Here is a 17,338-nt window from a genome sequence, read left to right on the forward strand (position 1 = left end):
CCTAGGTATATAATTATAATAAAGTGTGTAGGAGGTAAGTAAAGGTTCCTTAGCTGGTGCTGACGGGTGTTCAGAGGTTTGTTTACTGATGCTGAGCTGTGTATTCAGGAGGATGATGTGGCGTCTGTAGGGAGACAGGTGGATGAGGAAACTCTGCACAGCTCCACACTAGCTGAGATGCTAACGGCTAATCTGACTGCCCTGAATGTCCTAATAGAGGGTACTGCAGCCAAAACACAAATCTAAATATATATCTTTTATATTTATATGCATTACACTGCACATTACTTATGTATTTGTGTGTGTGTGTGTGTGTGTGTGTGTGTGTGTGTGTGTGTGTTTTAGTTATGATCAGTGACTGGGAGCTGTACAGTGTCCAGCAGGAGACTGACCCGCAGGTGCAGAAGCAGAAGCAGCAGGAGGCTGAGCGTATGCTAAACTGGATCAGAGAGCTTGACCTTTCACCTAAAGAACCACTCACTACCCAGGAGTCCTCACAGGCTCATGAACGTAAGTGTGTATGAATGAAAACATTTACATTGGTCATCACTCTACAAAATATTGTAGAAACAAATGTGTGTGTGTGTGTGTGTGTGCAGTCCTACGGCAGGTGCGGCAGATGGAGAAGCGTGTAATGGGGACTGAAGGTCGGGTTCCAGCAGTGAGAGAGCTGTTGAACCGCTTCAGCTCTAAAACATCTAATGCTCAGATCCTGATCAGCAGAGCAGAAGACACACTACAGCACAGCTACACCACATACTCTGCTAACCAGCTCAGACTACAGCGTCTACAGGTACACACACACACACACACACACACTCACACACACACACAGTTTTGCATTGATCTTTGGTGTATCAGTGTGTATTACCCTGTGTATGTGTTACTGTAGATCATGTGCTGTGGATGATCCTCTTGGGGCTTCAATAAAGCACTTTATTCAACATAACAACATTACACTAACACTAACACAAACCCCCTCATTAGACTGCAATATTTACTCTGAATTGTTGTATGCAATAACAGATATTTTAACCCAGATTTTTAAGTGCTGTATCCTAGGTGGTTGCTATGATGTCCCAAGTGGTTGCTATATTGTTGCTATGCAGTTACTAGGCAGTTGCTTGGCAGTTGCTATGCTGTTCCAAGTGGTTGCTATGCTGTTGCCAGTTAGGTGTTGTATGTCCCAGGCAGTTGCTATATGGTTGTTAAGCATTTGCTACGTTGTTCAGCTGGCTGGATCAGGACAGGTGCAACAGCGCAACATGGCAATAAAGGTTAGAGCCAAGTTTAATCAGCAGTGTTAATGAGGGAGATATATGTGTGTGTGTGTGTGTGTGTGTGTGTGTGTGTGTGTGTGTGACAGTTTCAGCAGCAGCGTCTGATGGAGAATTATGAGGCAGTCAATCAAACCATGATGACAGCCGTTGAAGTCTATGATGAGGCGGATGTTGGTGTGGAGGAGCTGGGCGTCATGGTAACAGTAAGTAAGATTTTAAATTTTTATATTTTATAAATTGTAGATTTCCAGCAGCAAGATTTCATTAGCATACATGTTTGTGTGTGTGTGTGTTTGTGTGTGTAGAATGTAACTGAGTACCATGCGGAGGTGGATGGTGCGCTGGCGTCTCTACAGAACAAGATTGACCAGCTCTCTGAGGTGGACAGTGAATTGGTGCTGAGAGCAACTGAGCACGCTCAGGAACTACAGAGACATGCAGACGAGCTCAAGCAGTGAGTCCAACAACACACACACAACTCTAAACATAACTCTACTCTAAGTCTATACACATAAACTCTACTCAAATTCTATACATATAAACTAACCACAATGTGTAAACACAAACCTTTACTCAAAGTCTATACACATAAACTCTAACTCACAGACATAATCACATAAACTCTATTAACTCTAGAATCTGTGTGTCCGCAGTAATCTGAAGGGAAGTGATGCGAACGGCTTTGTGCAGAAAGCTCTGGATGCTTCCAACGTGTACGACAACATCGTCAAATACATTGACGATGCCAACATCACCAGCATGACCACACACAACCTGTCCCGACGGGCTGAAGATGTGAGCGATGGGGTTACCCTTCAGCCACACACACACACACACACACACACACATTTTGCAATCTATATAATTATTGTTGGAATTATATAAAATGTGCAGACCTCCAGAGATTTGTTACAAATGTTTAAATATGAAGACTTATAATTAGAGAAGAAAAAGTATTACTTATTAATGATTACCAAAATAAGAAACCACACAAAGAGAAATCATCAAGCATCAAGCAACCAGCGTCACAAAATCTACTACTAGGCTTTTTCTGAGAGTAAAATGTGATTTCCTGTTTTGAACGCTGGATTTGCTGCTGCTCTCTGCCAGGCCATCGACGGCATCAAGTCCCAGCTGAATTTCCTCAAAACAGAGAGTGACCACATGTTCAAGGAGTCTGTCACACTGCACTCGGAGCAGCAGGGTAAGATAACACAGGCAACACAACCGCTGTATACATACTGATACTGACTTTTTTCTGCTTAGTGATGCACTAATGTAACCCTTTTGCTGCCACAAAAAAAAAATAAAAAAGTAAGACCAGCACTGTAACATTTTTTTTTGTGTTATGTTTTTCTCTAAATTGCAGAGGTGGAGTCGACTGTCACCGACACTGAAAAATACATAGAGGAGACCAAAGAAATGATGGACGCATCCAGCAAAAAACTGGCAGAAATTGTTGAAGACATCAAGACAATACAGGAAGGTGAGATGCTCACTTCTCTTACAAAGAGTACTATCACATTTAACGCTCTGTGCCTGAGTTTAATTATTGTACTATAACATGTATATGTATATACCATATTCTATATCCTTTATATCTCTTTTATCTACTATACTATAAACTGTATATACCATATACTATATATATATATATATATATATCCTTCATATATGTTATATCTACTGTACTATTACCTGTCTATACCAGATACTATATCCTTTTCTATGTATTATATCTACTGTACTATATACTTTAAATACAAAATACTGTTTCCATTATATCTTTTATATCTACTGTACTATAACCTGTTCATGCCATATACTATATGTATTATAGCTACTGTACTCTATACTATGGATTACTTGTTATTATTACTTGCTATATTAGCCTGATGTCTTTAGTGCTAATGATGGGTTATAAGTTTACATTGCTTCTTAGCTTCTTGAAGCCTGTAGCTCCAGCGCTAGTTTGTGGGTTATATGTTTCCATAATTTTTTAGCTCCATAAACTGATGAACTGAAAAAGCACCTAACATGTCTTGGGTGACTGATTACACTTGGAGTAAGAAAAGTGGAATTTTGTATTTGCTACTGAACTGTCTCATTAATGTGAATGTGTGCATGTGTGTTTGGTCAGCTCGCAGGCCACTGCAGCTGCAGGTGACTCAAGAGGTGGCAGAGGACTGCCTGAACCGGTCGGCCGAGGTGCTGGACACAGTGGCCCCAATCAAGGAGAGAGTGGAAGAGTGGAACAGAAACATGAGGAACAACCAGTACTCTACACATGCTTACGAACAGGCTGTTACCTCCGCAAGGGACACAGGTACACACACGCACGCAATATAAAATAAAAACTTTGTCATTAACGAACACTACACTATAAAATGAAACTCTTCCAATGTTAAATAATAAAATAAATTAAATAGTCAAAACAGGCCGCAATCAGCATATTGGCATATAGCATAGTGTCACATCAGTGACTGTCCAGTGGTAGGAAGGATGTGAATGTGTAGTTTAGAAATATAAGACTGCACTGGGTCAGCTATGCGTGTGTGTGTGTTTGTGTCTGTGTATTAGTGGAGAACCTGTCTGAGATTGTGCCGGAGTTGTTGACTAAGCTGCGTGTTGTGGAGGAGAAAAAGCCGGTCAACAACGCCTCCACCAACATCATGAGGATTCGAGAGCTGATTGCCCAGGCTCGTAGTGTTGCCCGAAAGGTACAGAATGGACAATCCCAGCCTACCTTTACACTGCAAAGCCTATTTAAACTCACTTTCACACTCCACAGTCAATCACACATTCACACTCACAATTTACAGTCTTTCACATTACACAGCCAATCACAGCTCAGTTTCACACTTTCACAGCCAACTCTACACAGTCGATCACAGCTCTCTTTCACTTTGCCCACACAATTACATCTCATTTTTACACTGCATGGCCCATCATGACTCGCATTAAGACTACACAGCCAACCACAGCTCACTTTTACATTGTACATCACTGCACAGGTACAGCTTACTTTCACACTGGACAATTGCATCTCACCAATTCACACAGCTCACATTTACACTACACAGCCAATTACGTCTCACTTTCACACTGAAAAGATGCATCTTAGCAATCACAGCTCACAATTACAACTTGCTTTCACACGGCACAATTACAGCTCACTTTCACACTGCACAATCATAGCTCATACAGCCAATCACAGCTTGCCTTTACACTGGACAGCCAGGCACAGCACTGTTTGTTGGTAGCTGTGAATTACAGGAATGTTAGTGTGTCATCTGTGTTAGTAATATTAGTTGTGCATGTTTGCAGGTCCAGGTGTCAATGAAGTTTAATGGCCAGTCAGCGGTGGAGGTTCAACCTCACTCCAATCTAGAGGAACTGAAGGCTGTGACCTCAATCAGCCTGTATGTTAGAGTCGATCCGGACAAGGACCCTATTGAGGATCGATTCCTGCTCTACCTCGGAGACAAGAATGTGAGGGCAGCACCTAAGGGATGGGAGAGGAACAACATCCACTCACTTATGCACAAATCATAGCCATCAGTCAGCCCAAAAAAGCTTTGCTCAGTGCTTTCAGTGCATGTTCAAAGTTATCAGTGTGTCATACAGAGTCAGAAAGCACATACACAAGTCCTATTAAAAATGTTGAATAATTCATATTAGATGATGAAAAATTTAATTTAGATATTGATTGTTTTTTATTAGATACTGAACAGTTCGTATTGAATATTAAATAGTTTTTATTGGATACTGAATAATTCATAGTAGATGCGGAATAATGAATAGTAGATATATAATAATTTGTATTAGATACTAAATACTAATCCATAGTTACAATAATTCATAGTAAATAATGAATATTTCCTCATACATATTGAATAATTTTATAGTAAATACTGAAGTATAAATACTGAATAACGCATAGTAGTTACTGAATAATTCATAGTATAAATAATTGAAAAATTTGTAGTCATAGTGGATGTTGAACTGGTGTATTTGCTTAGAAGCCTGTTGTGAGTGGAATGATACAGGTATAATGTAGAAAAATATTACATTGTAATACATATTAAAAACATACTACTTCTGAACATTTTTCGCCACATCAGCATATGTGGGTGTAAATATATATATAATATATACCTATTATATACTGTATAATAGGTACTAGAAACCTTCAAGATTCAAGAGTTTATCGTCATGTGCACAGCAGAAACAAGCAGTTACACTGTACAACAAAATTCTTACTTTGCAGTTCCTCCATTTACCGACATAATAATAATAAAAAACTAATAATAATAAACTAATAATAATAAATAAATATCAATATAAAAAGAGAGAAACATAATAAGTATAATATATATAACTAAAGTAAAGCTAAGTAAAAGAAAGACACTGAGTAAAGAAAGTTAAAGAGATTGGTATCTCAAGTAATACAATTACATACAATTCTGATTCTGTGCGTGCGTGTGTTCTTGTAGGGCCGCAAGGACTACATGGGTCTGGCAATAAAGAACGACAACCTGGTGTTTGTGTATAATCTTGGAGGAGAGGATGTGGAGATTTCTCTGAGCTCCAAACCCGTAAGCTCCTGGCCTCCTGTGTTTAACCTCATTAGAGTGGAGAGGTATGTATACACACCTACAAGCACACAGCCTGTGGATGCTCAGATGTGATGAGTGACCTTCTCCTCTGTTTCATCCAGGCTGGGTCGTCATGGCAAAGTGTTCCTGACTGTGCCCAGTCAAGAGACGATGGCTGAACAGAAGTTTATCCAGAAAGGTGAAGCTGATGGGACGGACTCCCTCTTCCACCTGGACCCCAAAGACGCTGTCTTCATTGTTGGGGGAGTTCCTCAAGACATCAAGGTCAGTGCGTATTTCTACATATTTGTCTTTGTTCAGATGGGCTTCCACATACACTGTCAGAGAATAAGGTACAGATACAGGTTTGTTCTCCAGCATGACCAACAATATAAATGTTCCCTCTAAGGTCCAATATGTTGCTTAGCCTTTAGGCCCTCTAGTGGCCGTCCCACCAGCTAAATAGAAACATACAGGTTGAATATATGTTTACTGCAGGACTTAGGAGGTGTTACAGCAAGTTTCACACTGCACACAGTGAAGTTGATCAGGGTAAAGTAGCTTTCTGCGAGCTACTATGTGTTAATAATAACCTAGTAGGTGCAACACTTAGGTATATGAGCTCAATCCGGACATGCCTACAAAACAGGATGCTGTGTGTGTGTTGCGGTGTAGCTACCCCCTGCTCTGAGTCTGGCTCCATTCGTCGGCTGTGTTGAACTGACAACTCTCAATAATGAAGTGATCAGCCTGTATAACTTCAAAAAGCTGCACAAGATGAATGTCGCCACATCCATGCCATGTCCGAGGTACGTATTTTTAGCTTTTGGCATTTTTTTATTTTTAATTATTTGGTACTCCTGTTTTTCCTACTCTTTTGCCAACAGGTGTTTATAGTTATTTAACTTAACCAAAATAACTGGAACAGCCGTTTTTGCTCTATACTGAAGACATTACAAGATGAAAATGAACAATAGATCTGAATTTTAGCTATTTGTAGATGAACAAACTGATTTGGAACTGATTGTCTTCAAGTGACTACCATTTCATATTTGTTATGATACTTGAAAGAAGCCAGTGACCCACTGATGTCACCGAACTGCTGAGTTCTTCTTTTACAATGCTTTTCCAGCTTCTTTCAGTTGTAGTTTGGTTTCAGAAGCAGCCATGCAAGCCCCAGCCATGACACTACCTCCACCATGCTTGAATGATGAGCTGATGTGTTTTGGATCACAAGCAGATCCTTTATTTTTCCACACTTTGGTCTTTCCATCACTTTGGTTGACGCTCATCTTGGTCTCATCAGTCCAGAGCTTTTGTGGCTCAGCTTCTGGTTTATACTGAGTGGTTCAGTGGTCTGCATCTTGTGATATAGCTTCTAGAACTTCTAGAAGTCTTCTTCAAACATTGGATTGTAAGACCTTCACCCTGTTGTTTCTGGGTTTTTTCTTTAGGGCTATCAGAATGATTCTGTGTAATCAATTGCTGTCATTTTCTTTGGCCAACCTGTTATCAGTACACTGGTGTTTTTATTCTTTTCCAGGCCACTCTAAATCAAGATATTGGCTCTGACCAAAGCTGGTACAGCAGCTCTGATTGATTTTTTTTTAGCTTCAGACTTGCTTTTCTTCAGTAGACCACTGTTTGGTCTTTATGTTGGTTTATCCTTTTTAACAGCAAGTCCAGTCTTCAGAAGCAGACAGTCAGATTTATTAACTGTTTTAACAATCTGACAGAGCACATCTGGGCAACAAGAAACATTTGCCAGTCACTTGTTCCACTTTTATGCTCACTTTAAAATGGATGGGTTCAAACAAAAGCTGCCATACTGTAAGTTGTTCAACACGTCTAGTTTAGCTCTGAGCTGTGATCTCATTTGACTTTTCAAATGTCTTCAGTGGAGAACAAAGAAATCGGCCTTGCTGTTCCAGTACTTTTGGAAGAAACTGTATATGTATATGGCTGTAGAATCCTCCTTTGTCTCTTTTCCACCAGCCTTGCCTACATTTGCATGTTTTTGTCTGTTTTGTCCGGAGTCAAAGGTCAATCTGAGGCATTTCTCTAAATCTGCATATGACCTGTGACTTTAAGGGGTCGGAGTGGATAGAGATTCCATGGTGTCACTTTTTATGTAGAGAGTCTATGTACAGGGAAACACACTTCAACAAAGACTCTCTCTCTCTCTCTCTCTGACTCTGTCTCTTTGTTTCTCTCTCACCCTTTCCCTCCATAACAGTGGATCATCTGTTGAAACTAAATACAGCAATTCTTTTTCTTTTTAACTGTGTTAGAACATGGTCTATAACTTAACCACAGAGTCTTTCTCAGTCCTTAAACTCATTTTACACCTCAGAGTAGTAAGCCATCAGAGTAGTCTAGATTACAGATGACACTTTGATTAGAACTTCTGTGTGAAGAGCTCTTGAAATCATTACTGGTGCACCTTCACCCCAGTCTCAAGCAGGGCTACACTATACCACATATAAAATCCTAAAAGGCGCAGGAAATCAAGGTGTAATGGGACAGTGGCTAGAAGAAGGCCATCAGGGTGACCCAGCTAAAGTGTGGGATCAGATTTTGTGCTCTTATGAGATGAAAAATGTAGCATTTTGGACTAATCTTAAATTTCTACGTGTGGTACAAACCTAACACTGCCCGTTCCTCAACAAACACCATCCCAACAGTGTGGTGGCAACATCATGTTGTGGAGATGCTGTTCCTCATTGGGGACAGGGCATCTTGTTAACACTGAAGGATGGATAAATACAGAAAGATACAAGAGAACCTTGCTGCAGTCCAGCAGTCCAGCAAAGTGCAGCTCCTAGACGAACTCTGAATCAGTGGTACTATTGGAATATCACACTTCCTCCAACCAACATGAACAACCTGGACCAGATATGGAGAAAAGATCATAACTTTCAATGTCATTTTTAAGGCATTTCTATTGGTCCATTATTTATGAAATTTTGAACCAATGTAAAGAACATTATGTCAAAAAGTGAACAAAAAAGGTTTTTTTGTGTAACACTGTCTACATATTATTATTATTATATTATCAATGTCCTGTCTGTCTCTGCAGGTACAAGCTGGCGTTCTCTCAGGGCAGAGTGACGAGTTATCTGTTTGACGGTACGGGTTATGCTCTGATCAATAACATTGAGAGACGGGGCAGAATTGGAGTGGTCACCAGGTTCGATATTGAAGTCCGAACAGTAGCCAACAACGGCATCCTTTTCCTTATGGTTAATCAGGTAGATGTTAATTCGTTACAGTCTTTGATCAGGTAAACTCGTCTAAAAAAGACTGTAAACAGAGTAAACACAGCCGTTGTGTTTGTTTTTCTTCAGACAAATTTCTTCATACTCGAGTTGAAAAATGGATTCCTGCGTCTGGTGTATGATTTTGGCTTCAGTAACGGCCCCATCGTCATGGAGAGCAACTTGGCCAAACTGCAGATAAACGACGCCCGATATCACGAGGTTCATTTTCTGTCATCTGCACCTCTATATCCTGTAAAACACCTGTTCAAAGGCCTTATAATCACAGGTTACCCTTAGTGTAAGTGTTGTGGGTTCAGTTAGATTGTTTTTGTCTATAGTTGGAGCTTCAGGATTTTATTAGTAGTCAATGCAGAATGCAATGCAATGCAGTGCTTTTTTCATATGGTCAGTGATAGCAGTATTCCTCCACTGTCAGTTATTACTCGACTGACTACTCCTCCAGAGTCTGTACCTACCCCATTATCTTTACTCTCTTAAGTTTAGTAATTACCTCATTCTGCGTAATTGCCCCAGGTGTCGGTGATTTACCACTTCTCTAAGAAGGTTGTTTTGCTGGTGGACAGAGGATTTGTGAAATCCATGGAGAATGAGAAGAAACCGTTGCCTTTCTCTGATATTTACATTGGAGGAGCTCCATCCAGCCTTCTTCTGTCCAGGTAAACACACACTCATGTATTCAGTGTATACACTCTCATAACTAACACTGTGATATCCGGTGATTCTGTGGTGTCCAGTGATTCTGTGATATCCAGTGATTCTGTGGTGTCCAGTGTTTCTGTGATATCCAGTGATTCTGTGATATCCAGTGATTCTGTGGTGTCCAGTGATTGTGATATCCAGTGATTCTGTGATATCCAGTGATTCTGTGGTGTCCAGTGATTGTGATATCCAGTGATTCTGTGATATCCAGTGATTCTGTGGTGCCCAGTGATTCTGTGATATCCAGTGATTCTGTGGTGTCCAGTGTGTCTCTGGTGTCCAGTATTTATGATATACCCTATAGATGGTATATATCTATACTTCTGTCATTACTGGCGACTCCACAAGGTCAAACAGGGATCTGAATACTACCGAATAACTGAATAACTGAATAAAACTGAATAACAGTTTTGGTTCTTGGTTCAGTAACTGCTGCCATTCACCCACTGATCGAATCACAGTTATCCACCCAGTGCAACTGTAAACCTGCATGTTTACAAACACTTTGATTTGGTCTATAAATGTTTGTGCGTTTGTGTGCAGACCTGAACTGTCCTCTTTGGTGGGACTGAAGGGCTGTGTGAAGGGATTCCAGTTCCAGAAGAAAGACTTTAACCTGCTGGAGGAGCCGGGAACCATTGGCATTAGCAGCGGCTGCCCAGAGGAATCTTTTGTGCGTACCTCAAAAAACTATTTCTATTCTATGCACTGTTTAGATTCTCAGTGATCAACCTTTCAGCAACACAATGTAAACTACTGTAGGCTGAATGGGTGGTGCTAAAGTGCTATAGACTAAAAGGGGAAGGGCTAAACTGCTGTAGACTGAGGGGCAGAGGCTAAAGTGATGTAGTGGGGCTGAACTACTGTAGACAGAATTTTAGAGAACTGGATTTGCTGAAGTATTTTGTTTGTTTTCTGTGTACAGATGTCCCGTCAGGCGTATTTCACAGGTGAGGGTTACCTGAGCTCCACAGCGAAGATCTCCCCATTCAGTTTGTTTGAAGGAGGACTGAACTTCAGAACGCTGCAGCCTTCCGGCCTGCTTTTCTACCACAGTGAGGGGGTGCGTTACTTCTAATAATACTAATAAGAACACTCATAAGATGGATAGTTCTGGTTTAAAAAGCTGTTTGGCTAAAGAATGTTTATTATTTATTAATTATATATTTATTATTAATTTGCCAATCTGGACTGGACTACATTACTTGGCGAAATAATTGTTAATTGGGATTTTGATTAGTAATAGCATTTCTTTAAGGTTCGAGTATTTTATAAGGGGTGTATTTTGGTGTCCATCTGTGGTGTCCACTATTTTGTGGTATGTAAAAGTTTGGACACCTCTTGTCAAAACATTATTTTCAGCATTTTAAAACAAGACTACTATATTATGTTTTGTTTTGTACAATTTTAAAGCTAAATAAATGAAAGGCGCACCAGGCAAATGTAGGGACACCCATAGAGCTCCTAGAAAACTTTTAGACCTAAATTAGCTTGCAAGGGCTATGGCTTGTTCATAATAATTGTTAAGACAGACCAAATTTCAATGCTTTATAAATACTCTGACTTCTCAAACCTTGTCCCAATAAAACGTACCAATGGGCTTTAATCTGCCTATCACTCTGAAATAATTGATGTCAACAAAGAAGGAGAAGGCCATAAGAAAATAGCAAAAAGTTTCCTCAGTTTGTAACGTAATTAAGATATGGCAATAATAAGACCATCAAGTCGACGTCTGATTTTTGTCCTGAAAAAAGTTTGTAGAAAAGAGGGTGCAGAATTTCAGGGTGTTTCTTGCATGTGTGTGTTTCAGTCGGACGAGTTCTCTCTCTCGCTGGAGAATGGTGCCGTTGTGCTCCACTCCAGGGGAACCAAAGTCAGATCGCACAAAAAGAATTACAGCGACGGACGATCTCACTTCCTGGTGGTGTCTGTGAACAAGCAGAAGTAAGAACTTTTTTTCTTTAAACTCTGTTTTCCCAGGTTTCTTCTGCTGTCCCCAAGTTGCCGTTTTGGAGATGCAAGGTTTTGTTTGTATCTTTTGTTTACGTATTCTAATTAAATGCCCCGTATTGTGTCTCATTCTGAAAGCAGGCCTGGCTGAGACACTCCTTATAACGTCAGTGTGGGTGGATGGGGCAAAACTGCTGTAGGCTAATTGAGCTATATATATATATATATATACACACACACCGTCCAGCCACTTCATTAAAACTAAAAAACTCATTGTCCATTATATCAGCTCCATTTACCATACACAAACACTTTGTAGCTCTCCTTTCACCCTGTTATACAATAATCAGGACCCCATTAGACCACCACAGAGCAGGTAGTATTTGGGTGGTGGGTCATTCACAGCACTGCTGTTGCACTGACATGGTAGTTTTGTGTTAGTGTGTGTTGCTCTGGTATGAGTGGCTCAGACAGAGCAGTGCCGCTGGAGTATTTAAACACTGTGGCCACTCACTGTCCACTCAGTTGGTTCTGATCTGAGTGGGGTCATGACAATTGAAGGACAGTGTGAAACAAGGCTAAAAAAGTATACAGAGAAACAGATGGACTACAGTCTGTAATTATAGAACTACAACATGCTCCTATAGGGTAAGAGGAGCTGATATAATTGGCAATGAGTGTAGAAACAAGGCCGGTGTTTTAATGAAGTGGCTAGTCGGTGTGTGTGTGTATATATATATATATATATATATATATACAGTGAGTCCAAGAAGTATTTGATCCCTTGCTGATTTTCTTCGTTGGCCCACTAATAAAGACACTATCCTTCTGCACTTTTAATGGTAGATATATTCTAACATGGAGAGACAGAATATCAAGACAAAAATCCAGAATATAATTTTAAAGAATATATTTTAATTAATTTGTATTTCAATGAGGAAAATAAGTATTTGATCCCTCTTGCCAAACACACTCAATACTTAGTGGCAAAGCCTTTGTTTGCAAGCACAGCGGTGAGACGTTTGTTGTAGTTAACCACAAGTTTAGCACACACACCAGGGGGAATTTTGGCCCACTCTTCTTTGCAGATCCTCTCTAAATCATGAAGGTTGGTGGGCTGTCGCTTGGCAACTCTGACCTTCAGCTCCCTCCATAGATTTTCGATCGGATTGAGGTCTGGCGACTGGCTGGGCCACTCCATGACCTTAATGTGATTTTTCTTGAGCCAATCCTTTGTTGCCTTTGCTGTATGTTTAGGGTCGTTATCATGTTGGAAGACCCAACCACGGCCCATTTTCAGATCCCTGGCAGAGGGGAGGAGGTTGTCCCTCAGGATTGTGCGGTACATGGCTCCATCCATCTTCCCAGTGATGCGGTGAAGTAGCCCTGTACCCTTGGCAGAGAAACACCCCCAAAACATTATGCTTCCACCTCCATGCTTGACGGTGGGCACAGTGTTCTTGGGGTCATAGGCAGCATTTTTCTTCCTCCACACATGGCGGGTGGAGTTGAGGCCAAAAAGTTCAATTTTGGTCTCGTCTGACCACAAAACCTTCTCCCAATAACTTGGTTCATCTTTCAAATGATCATTGGCATACTTGAGGCGCGCCTCCACATGTGCTCTCTTCAGCAGGGGTACCTTTCGGGCACTGCAGGATGTGAATCCATTGTTGCGCAAAGTGTTGCCAATTGTTTCCTTGCAAACTGTGGTCCCAGCTGCCTTCAGGTCATTTGCTAACTCCTGCCGAGTGGTTGCAGGACGATTTCTGACTGTTCTCAGCATCATTGCCACCCCACGAGGCGAAATCTTCTTTGGAGCACCGGGCCGAGGTCTGTTGATTGTCATGTTATACTCTTTAAACTTTCTGATAATTGCACCAATAGTTGTTACTTTCACATCCAACACCTTACTAATCTTTTTGTAGCCCATTCCAGCTTTGTGAAGGTCAACAATTCTGACTCTGAGGTCCTGTGACAGCTCTTTGGTTTTACCCATGTTGGAGACTTGAAATCTGTGTGATCTGTCTGATTCTGTGGACAGGTGTTTTTCACACAAGTGATTAGTGAGAACAGGTGGCTTCAGGTCAGGTAACAAGTTGATTGGAAGTGTCTAACTGGTCTGTAAAAGCCAGAACTGCTAATGAATACTAAGGGATCAAATACTTATTTCACTCCATGAAATACAAATCAATTAATATATATTCCTTAGATTTATTTTCTGGATTTTCTTTTTAATATTCTGTCTCTCCATGTAAGAATACATCTACCATTAAAAGTATAGAATGATCATGTCTTTATTAGTGGGCCAACGAAGAAAATCAGCAAGGGATCAAATACTTCTTGGACTCACTGTATATATATATATATATACACAAATAAATGAAAGGAGCATTATATATATATATATATATATATATATATATATATATATATATATATATATATATATAATAAATTGAATAGATTACACCTATATTTGTATTTAAATGAACAGTAAGCCTATGCCATCTTTCAGGCTCAGTGGCATTATTCCTGGACCCATTAAGCCAATCTGAGATGGTAGGTCAGGATTGACCTGTTTGTATTTGCAGAGTGTGTGTGATTAATTAGCTCTTTTTGTAGGTATCAGCTGGTTGTTGATGACAAAGATAAGCAGGAAAAGAAGAATCCAGATTCTTCTCAGTCTGAAAACACTCCGAAGATGTTCTACTATGGAGGATCTCCAGACAATAAAATACAGAACTTCAGCGGCTGCATTAGCTACACTTACATCAGCAGGTACACACACACACACACACACACACACACACAATGATAATAATTTAACTTTCACAGCAACAATGTCTGATTGTAGCATTGTGAACTATGTCCTAGCTCCTACTGTTTCTGAACACTTCAGCCACCTTCCCCCATAAGCAGAGTTAACTGTAACAGACTGAATATCTGTGTCCAAATAAATCTGACCAGTGAAAAGAGTCTGCTGTCAAACACTGATACACTTATTTAACACATCAAATCTCAGCCCCATCAAACTCAACCAGATTTTATTAACATTATAACAAACAGTGAGCTGCTGTGGATGGATATGAGGGTCTCTCATTGTTCACTTTGGGGGTCTTAGTTACAGTAACAGTGTTTAAAACTACCTCCACCATGTGTGGAGGCTGAAGTTTAGCCTGGCTAGCTCTCACTGTGAGTATTTCTGCTAGAACAGCTCTCTTACAGCCAACAAAAGAGAGATTCACTTAGCATAGGAGGGAATTCTGAGACTTCTACACACACCTCAGTCACCAATCACACCATTAAATAACAGTTACGATGGTACAGAAACCTCTGAGGGAATCTGGAGAAATATCTGTCCCTATTTCTCTCTCTCTCTCTCTCTCTCTCTCTCTCTCTCTCTCTCTTTCTCTCTCTCTCTCTGCAGACATAACCGTGATATAGAAGCAGAGGATTTCCAGCGTTACACTGAGAACGGAAATGTGTCGCTGCAGGACTGTCCTGTGGAGAGACCACCAGCTGCTCTTTTGTCTGCAGACAGAACACACTCCACATCGGCCCGCAAGGTAAAACACACACACACGCCAACAGCAGGGGGTACACATCTCATACAGACTAATGGTTCTAAAAAATTTTTTTGCTCCTCAGGTGGGCAGGGATAAACCCGGCCTGCTGCAGAGCATTCTGGGACAGAAGAGTGACCCTCTAGCAGCTCCAGAGACGGAGGCCACGCCTTGTTACATGTTGCCACACCCACAGGCCAATAGACATGCACACCAGTACAGTGGCTCCGCCCACAGCAGACAGGAGTATGAAGGCATCGCGGAGGGCATCAGAGAGAGGTGAGAGATGTTATTATTTTTGTTGTTATTATTTTATTACATAATTTAGTTTAATTATATTTATTATATGACTCATCTAGGAATTTAAATGAATGTAATTCAGGTTAATGCAACTATTTTTGAAGGTGCATTTCAATTTAGTCAAATAAGTCAAATTATGTGTGTGTGTGTGTGTGTAGGTCTCGTTTCTCCATGTCTCTGAAGACACGGTCAGCGTCGGGTGTGCTGCTGTACATGTCTGACGAGCCTGAGGAGGACTTCCTGTCCCTCTACCTGTTCCACGGTAAACTCACCTTTATCTTCGGCTCGGGTCAACAGAAGCTCCGCCTTCGCACCACAGACACGTACAACGATGGACAGTGGCATGACGTAAGACAAACACACAGACAGACATACATACACTCTTACCCTCTTTTACTATTAGCGATCCGCACAACTTTTCAAAGCAGCTGTTTGACAAGTAAAGGGGACGCTGTTGGTACCTAAATCGGGCTGACTTTATCCATCAGGTTTATCCAGCATGGTTAGCTGATTACACAGATTGCTGGAAGATTTTATGATGCCTCCCCACTAGTTAGGACACCCTCTATCACACAATGCTCCCTGAAGTTCCAGCATCTTTTCGAACTGCCACTAATGCAACACTACCGTGATGGGGGAGAGGGAGGGCCTCTCTGCTCATCCAGAGAGAGCCAGTTCAGTTACTCTCTGGGACTCCCAGCCACGGAGGCTGTGGCATCACAAAAAGACCAGGAGCCAATAATTGCGGTTATTTAACTGTATTTTGAGTTAAGTGGGTTTGCTGGTACAGATAGGGCATAGACCAGAGTGCTCGTTTTACTGCATAGCTTTGATAATTATGAACTACTATGTGTGTATATTTATGAATGTTTGTCATATTTTTAGTAATACAACACCATGCTAAAGAAAGATGTAAACACATAGATAATCCCTCTTTCTGTCTCTCTGTATGTTCTAGATAAGTGTGATTAGAGACGGTACTGTGGGCAAGCTGATAGTGGATGAGCTGTTGGTGGTGGAGCAGAAACTTCCGAACAGAAACGTCTCTCTGCTCCTCCAGGATCCGCTCTACGTGGGAGGAGTCCCACCTGGGCAAGCTCACAAACACATACCGGTACACATACACTTAAAGTGTTCATTTATTCCTATTTTATTGTCACAGTTTAAGTCTTTTTTATACATTTTATACATACCTTTCTCCCAATTTGGTACTGCTAATTAACCCACCCATTCGTAGCTTCCCCGTGTGCTAGCCAGCTGACATTGGGAAGGTAAAGCCATTAAAAGCCAGCTACTGGCACTTTCCAACTACCGCAATGTGGCATTGCCAGGCAGCCAACACACACTTGAGGAAAGTGCAGGGTCCCTAGCTTTGGTCCCACACTAGCCTACAGACTCATGTGCGTTTTTCATCCACCCAAAGAGAGCCATTAGGCTGAAGCCTCTGGAAGACTCCTACCATAACTGGACAGCATACACATTAAAAATAAAGGTGCCATAAAAGAACCAAATTTGTTCCATAAAGAACCACGTTTGTAATAGAGATGTGTGGTTGTGAAGACCGTTCTTTATCTATCAGGGGTTTCACACTGACACGGTGTGTCTATGACAAACAGGGTTCTTCATGGAAAAACAGAGTTCCTCTATGGCCCTGCTCAAAGAACCAT

The 17,338-nt window shown here is 40.9% G+C and overlaps 1 protein-coding gene across 2 annotated transcripts in view; it reads left to right on the forward strand.

Moving 5' to 3' along the window:
- Nucleotides 1-17,338, forward strand: part of lama4 (laminin, alpha 4) — a 40,262-nt gene that overhangs the window by 17,942 nt on the left and 4,982 nt on the right. For both annotated transcript variants that reach the window (XM_072676694.1, XM_072676695.1), the window contains exons 11-35: nt 109-220; nt 346-510; nt 600-793; nt 1,367-1,483; nt 1,586-1,734; nt 1,934-2,075; nt 2,391-2,484; nt 2,650-2,766; nt 3,421-3,606; nt 3,861-4,000; nt 4,608-4,772; nt 5,777-5,922; nt 6,001-6,163; nt 6,554-6,687; nt 8,958-9,129; nt 9,226-9,357; nt 9,673-9,815; nt 10,402-10,531; nt 10,784-10,921; nt 11,669-11,802; nt 14,431-14,586; nt 15,236-15,374; nt 15,457-15,650; nt 15,830-16,019; nt 16,630-16,785. In XM_072676694.1, the coding sequence (XP_072532795.1) occupies nt 109-220; nt 346-510; nt 600-793; nt 1,367-1,483; nt 1,586-1,734; nt 1,934-2,075; nt 2,391-2,484; nt 2,650-2,766; nt 3,421-3,606; nt 3,861-4,000; nt 4,608-4,772; nt 5,777-5,922; nt 6,001-6,163; nt 6,554-6,687; nt 8,958-9,129; nt 9,226-9,357; nt 9,673-9,815; nt 10,402-10,531; nt 10,784-10,921; nt 11,669-11,802; nt 14,431-14,586; nt 15,236-15,374; nt 15,457-15,650; nt 15,830-16,019; nt 16,630-16,785 (3,708 nt within the window). The remainder of the gene's footprint in view (nt 1-108; nt 221-345; nt 511-599; nt 794-1,366; nt 1,484-1,585; nt 1,735-1,933; nt 2,076-2,390; nt 2,485-2,649; nt 2,767-3,420; nt 3,607-3,860; nt 4,001-4,607; nt 4,773-5,776; nt 5,923-6,000; nt 6,164-6,553; nt 6,688-8,957; nt 9,130-9,225; nt 9,358-9,672; nt 9,816-10,401; nt 10,532-10,783; nt 10,922-11,668; nt 11,803-14,430; nt 14,587-15,235; nt 15,375-15,456; nt 15,651-15,829; nt 16,020-16,629; nt 16,786-17,338) is intronic.

Source organism: Salminus brasiliensis, chromosome 1 (assembly GCF_030463535.1).
Source record: "Salminus brasiliensis chromosome 1, fSalBra1.hap2, whole genome shotgun sequence".
In the NCBI taxonomy this organism is placed as follows: Eukaryota; Metazoa; Chordata; class Actinopteri; order Characiformes; family Bryconidae; genus Salminus; species Salminus brasiliensis.